This window comes from Vigna angularis, chromosome 11 (assembly GCF_016808095.1).
Source record: "Vigna angularis cultivar LongXiaoDou No.4 chromosome 11, ASM1680809v1, whole genome shotgun sequence".
NCBI classification, from domain to species: domain Eukaryota; kingdom Viridiplantae; phylum Streptophyta; class Magnoliopsida; order Fabales; family Fabaceae; genus Vigna; species Vigna angularis.
This window is the reverse complement of record NC_068980.1, coordinates 17,503,996-17,510,473: the sequence shown is the minus strand read 5'-3', so window position 1 is coordinate 17,510,473 and position 6,478 is coordinate 17,503,996. Positions and strand designations below refer to the sequence as shown.

Genomic DNA, 6,478 nt, shown 5'->3' with positions numbered 1-6,478 from the left:
TTTGACCCATCAATAATATATGATTATCCGGACTCTCGTATAAACTTGACCGTAGATTCATACAATACAAAAACTAAATAAAAGTACAATTATTAGATTTTCTGATAGATACTAGACATTGAGAAAACAGATAACATGATCATAAAAGAAATGAAAACACAAGAAAACAAAAAAGCCTTCTCTATTCACATTTCAACTAGCTCTTATGTTATCACTCTTTCTGTTAACTGTTAGATTTGAATGGAGGTTCAGTGGTGACATTAATGACAAGTGAAGAGATGTTGTTGGAATCTGGATTATTTGCTTGAAGCATTGCACCCTTTAAAGGTAAGGGAATATCCTCCACCACTTTGTTTTCCACTTCTTCTTTGTGCTTTCCCCAAAGAACTGAATATAACCCTATAACGATCAAGATCGCACCAACCACACTGCACCCAAAGTCAAATTCATTCTCCAACAAGATTAGTGCATCATTATTAGGAATCAAAGATCTTTCTTTTTTTAAATAATTCTTAAATTTATGCTTTCAACTTCTCTTCAAAGTTTCAGAAAGAGTCACCGTTTCATCATAAATAACTTATATATGTAATCGGCCATCATCACTTAAAATAATAACTTGGGAAACCTTCTTTTTTTATAAACAAAAGCTTGTTTATTCATGCTACTTGTACTAGTTTTTTTAAAAAGTAAGATAACAATGTTGGCCCTAATATATATGTTTTCTCTTTCTCTGTGTATAATCTTTGTGGTACAGAAAAGGTTGTCTTTTTTTCTTAAGGTAAACGATTTATAGATGTAATTAGTAGTTAATCTTATGCATTTTAAATATTAGTGTTAAATATTGTTCTTTTGGGGATAAAGAAAAGGTAGTAAGACATTCATTGAACATTCTTTGTTCAAATGGGTATATTAAATCTTAATTATATATATTCTCCCGAACGGGTTAGGGTTCATAATTTGTCCATTATATATATTCTTTTAGTTGTAAGATTTTTTGTGTTAAATATATACCTTGGATTCCGTTGATAGAATTTAAGAGACAATTTTGTCACAACATGCAAATACATATAGTTAGTGCGAGGCAAAAGCCAACAAGGCCAAGCAAAATTAGTGGTTTATTTTTTTTATTTTATTTTGGTATGATACAAATTATTAAAGATATTGCGTGGTTTTACTTAAGTTTTCGTGCATAGTTGACCTAATTTAATTTGAAAAATTGTTTATTTTTTAATACTTTCATTTAAAAGTAATTATTTTTGTGAGAAAGGGTTTCCATTGATGAGTAATATAGAAGGAAAAAAGAAGAAATGAATGATGATGATAGAAATTTACCCTCCAAGAAAAATGTGTTCTGCAAGGATAAAGGAACCCATGATGGCTACAATGATCATCATGAGAGGGCTAAATGCAGTTGCAAAAACAGGCCCTTTCTTCTTAATCACCAACCCTTGAACATAGTATGATATGCTTGATGTAACAATCCCCTAATACAAAATTATTAAACTAATATTAGAGAAAGAACCTAAGTAAGCTATTAATTATATTATAAAAGCATCCAAAAATAAAAGTGTTTATTCTTACAGCATATGCAGCAGCAAGCAAGTTCATATCCCACCCAATACTCCACACTGATGGATCGTGTTCCATAACAAAAGTAACAGCAATAGCTTGAATAGTGCCTAAGAAGCATATCAGTGATGTCAGGCTTAGCTGGTGATTTTTGTACGTTTCAATAGCTTTGGCCTGTTCAACAAAACATAAAAAATAATCATTCTTCCTTATGTACTGTCAATACAAACACAAACATACAAAACAAAACATAATTAGTGCTTAAATTTTACTTAAATAAATCATTAGTACAGAAAAATAAATCATTAGTGCAAAAAAATATATTATGACAAGTAAAATGAACATATTACTATAGATGTTTTGACAGTCATAAAAAGTCTATGCATTTTTGATACAGCAGAAAAATAAGTCATAATAAATTCGCAATCTATAACCTTTTCTGTTATATAGTATAATATATCCAATCTACTCTAAAATACTTTCGGATCTTTCGGTTAAAAGTCATTAATATTTAGGTGATATTATCTTTGGATCTTGAAACAGGACTCAAAGTTCACTTAGGAGAAAAGAAATCTTAATTTTATTCCATTTTATCTTACAAGATTCACTATTCCAATACCCCCGAATAAAACCCACTATCGGAATACCCCTAAATAAATAAATTTAACAATTACTTAGTATCTATTTGAACATAGTTCACCACAAATACTTCTTAAAAAGAAAAGAAAAAAATCAGCTTTTCTACGAGATATAATTAACTTAAGAAAAAAGTTAAAAGTAATTCTTTGAGAGAAGTTATATGAAATAGTTTTAACAACTTAATTCATGCAAAAGTTAATTTTAATCAATGAAGAAGCTAATTTGTTGCAACGGAAAAAATTGTTGAAAAAAACTTAAGACTTCATGAGAAGAGAAAAAATGAATCTCTTAAGTGATGTGATAAAAGATAGAGAAAAAAAAAGATTAATACTTTAGTTTGGTTTGATATATTTAGAAGTGGTCTTACTTGTAAAACAAAAAGGGATGCCCAAGCAAGTGTAGCAATGATTAGGAAAATGGAGCCTATGAGCCAATCTTTGTCTGAAGGTGTTGTTCCGTTATTTGTTGTTGTTGCATTATTGGTTTGGTTCTGATGAAGGGCATGTTTGGTCCAAACCATTTCCACCAAAGGTCCTTTGTACAAGGTCATCACCATGGCCCCACCCACAGTCACCATTGTTCCCACCACCTTTGCTTGGCACCTCACCTTCTTCATGTTCAACTTCTCCATCCTTCAGTTTCAGTACATGAAATCATCAGATTTACCAAAATCTTCGTTACAGAACTAAAAATTTATGTTTTTGTTGCAATTAGGTCAAGAGATAGACTTTAAATTAACTCAGTCCTGTAAAACGGTCAATGTATAATACGAGATTTACACTTACTTCTATACTATAAATTCGTTTTATTTTACACATCGATATTCTGAAATTAAATTAGGTTTAAAGTTGAGTTTTTATCCTTATCTTTAGTATAAATGGAATTTCAAACCAAATTATCTTAAAGTTTTACCTGCATAGAACTGCCATTATAAAAGTCATGGCAGGAAGCACATTACTCATTGCACATGAGAAAGTTGGAGATGTTAATTTCAACCCAGCATAGTAGAAGTTTTGATCAATCACAGGCCTGTTAATAGAGTAGCAATAAGCAACTTATTCATACATTAATGAATTTAGTTCTTTATATATATAGAATTATGGAACTAACCCAAGTAGGGCAAGGATGAAAATTTGCATGAAAATTCTGAATGTGATCCTTGGTTGAGCTTTCCTGTGGAAATTGAAACCAGGCATTAGCATTAAGGTTGTTGTTTTGATTAAAAAGCATCATATGCATATGTTTGTGCTATGATGAACCTTTCAAAGATGAAGGCAAATGGAGCTATGACAGCAGTGGCAATGGCATGGCGATAAACGACAAGAACATAATGGCTCATTCCACGGTTGAGGGAAACCTTGGTGATGATGTTCATGCCGGCATAGCCAAATTGCAGAGCAATCATGGCAAAGTGGTGTTTGGAGTTCTCAAGGAAGTTTGCACAATATCTAAGCCTTTGAGTGACCATTTTGGTTGCTGTTTTTGGAGAATTTTGAGAGAGGCTAGTTTTGATGAAAAGAGTGAAAACGAGTAACCAAAATGAGACTAGTGTAGCATAATAGTAAGAACAACACTTGGAAGAATCAAGGATTGTGTTTCTTCCTAGGAATAGCAAGTGAAGGCACCTAGTATTTATACCAACATGGAATCAATTGTCTACGTCATATCATTTTAAATATGATGGCCTTTCTTGTCTAGTGGGATGGACGTAGGAATCAATTTCATGGGGCAGGTCAATATCCATATACTGGTGCCTGTAAATGTTTCCAATTTTAAATTAATTAGTGATAAAATTAATTATATATATTAAAAATAGATATTAATTTGGATGTTTTAAAATGTATTAAAAATAATTTTCTTTTAATACACTAACACCTTATAATTGAATATGAGTATAAAACTTATTTTTATACTGAGTGTATGTTTTTTTTTTCATTAACAAATCCCAATATGTATAATTGAATCAAGGGTAGATGATTTCTTCCCTTATCCATGCTAAAATGAATTGGATTCTGAAAAAAAAATAGGTTGGATAAAGTTTACTTTGATGATTTCAATGTTCCAAAACCAATTGAGAATATCTCACTAAAAGTAAACCAGTAAATTAAAGAGAAGAACATCGACCAAACTTCCATGTATGGGTTAAGAAAACAAGCTAAGTTCATTTGAAAAAAAAAGGTATATATTTAGAATAATGATTTCGTTTCAAAATGTTCCATGGGAATAATTTGAGCATATCTAGTTTGTGAATCTCGACGGATTTTGAATTAATTATTTTGTAACCTTTTTCTATTAGTTATTTGTAAGTGACCCGCTTCTCTAAGCATTCTCACAAAATTAACTAGTGGAGGTTATAATAATTGATAGTACTTTTTGTAACATTCGACTATTTAATTATTTTTAAATTAAGATTTGTAAAGTTTTACGTAAAGAACCGGAAAGAATCAAACTTCAAATATTTTAGAACTTTTTTTTTTTAATGAAGAACTAATGTTATGGCCCCCAGAGAAATGAGACACTGGTGGAGATTAGTTTTCCGACCTTCTTTTTGAAATTACATACCTATTAAAAAAATGGAAAATATGTTTTGGTGAAAAAATATAAAATTTTAGTTTATAAACTCTTAATGACTAAAAATACATATTTCTTGTCACTATGTTATTAATGTGAAATATTCATCACTTTTTACGATGACTTGATATATTAATGAAATTTTTTCTTCTAAATTATTTTTTCTCTAACCTTAAAATCCGACATATGTTTAAGAGATTCAAGCCTAATTATCCTCGACTCAAAGCAAAGAAAGGGTGGTTTTAGGGATGGCAAAAAAATCCGTGCCCGCGGATATCCGCGGATAAAATCCGCGACGGATAGTTGATATCCGCGGATATTTACTACTCGCAACCCACGGATAGTGGATATTTTAATACCCGCTTATAAACGGGTCGGGTGCGGGTATTATACTATCCGTACCCGCGGATACCCGCTACCCGCAAAAAATAAAAATAAAAATTTAATTTATATTTTATTAAGTTAAATTTAATTAAAATTAACATTAATCTATATTTTACAAGATTAAATTTAATTAAAATTGAATTTATATTTATATTTAATTTAATTTATATTATATTTTATATATTTTTTGTAATTCTATTTAAATTATTTTAATAATTTATTAAAATATACTTTTTTTTTTAATATTTGCGGGTATCCGCGGATATCCACGGGTTTTAAAATACCCGCGGATATTTTTTAAGCGGATATCCGTGCGGATAGCGGGTCGGGTAGCGGATGGATTTTTTTTTGTCGGGTCGGGTTGCGGGTAGACACTATCCGTACCCGACCCGACCCATTGCCATCCCTAGGTGGTTTTATATAATGTTAAGATCCGAATATTACACTAAAAAGTTAAATTATTTAAATGTTGTCCATATATGAGTTGAGTTCAAGTTCAAATAAATGACTAAATCAAATTGAGGTTGGGTAAGAAAAAGGGTAAACTCATCCCTTATTCATATCTTATTCTTCTTATTCTAGGGTACTATTTTAGAAAAAAATATATTACTAAATAACATTCCTAGAATAATTATTTTAAATTGTACTTTTTATATTTTGAAATAATAATTATATACATTATTTATATTTTAGAATCATCATTCTAAATGTATTTTAATATAATTGATTAATCATTATAAAATCCAATTAATATTATTTTTATTTAAAATGCATTTTGACTTCAAATTATTGAAATGACATCGTTAGCAATAATTATTGCATTTGACATTTTTTTAAGCAAAGTAAGATTTTGAATGTTAAAATCTCTATAATTTCTCGACTAGGGAACTTATTTCAGTACATTCAATCTCTAACTAAAAATAGAGATTAATTTAGAATAATCATAATAATAAAATTTTGGTAGCTAATGTTAGAGATAAATTTAAACTTTAATTCACAAATTATTTATAACTTTTTATTAATAATAAAGACATACTAATAATTTTTAGATTATAAAATTGTGTTGAACTTAATCAATTGACTAATTATTTTTTTTCTCTAAATTTCATTGTTATTTAATACTTTTATTACCAAAATGTCAAATTTTACTAGAGATTACTTTTGAAATTATCAAAACTTTTAGCCTCTAGTAATTACCAAAGGTTTTAGTTTAATTGTTGTTATTATAAGGATTTTCATAACCGTCCCTACTTCTTGGGGTTTTGCAAAACCATCCCTATTTACTAGGGTTTCCAAAACTGCTGCTACTGGGAAT

At 29.5% G+C, this 6,478-nt stretch overlaps 1 protein-coding gene across 1 annotated transcript; it reads right to left on the bottom strand.

Moving 5' to 3' along the window:
- On the bottom strand, window positions 1-3,800 carry LOC108333471 (WAT1-related protein At5g07050). The gene is made up of 7 exons (XM_017568925.2): window positions 3,468-3,800; window positions 3,319-3,381; window positions 3,121-3,237; window positions 2,576-2,840; window positions 1,582-1,743; window positions 1,333-1,484; window positions 1-428 (listed from the first exon to the last, which is right to left on the bottom strand). Exons 1-7 carry the CDS (start codon window positions 3,674-3,676, stop codon window positions 224-226), a joined length of 1,173 nt encoding a protein of 390 aa, XP_017424414.1. The 5' UTR covers window positions 3,677-3,800; the 3' UTR covers window positions 1-223.
- Between the last annotated feature and the right edge of the window lie 2,678 nt (window positions 3,801-6,478).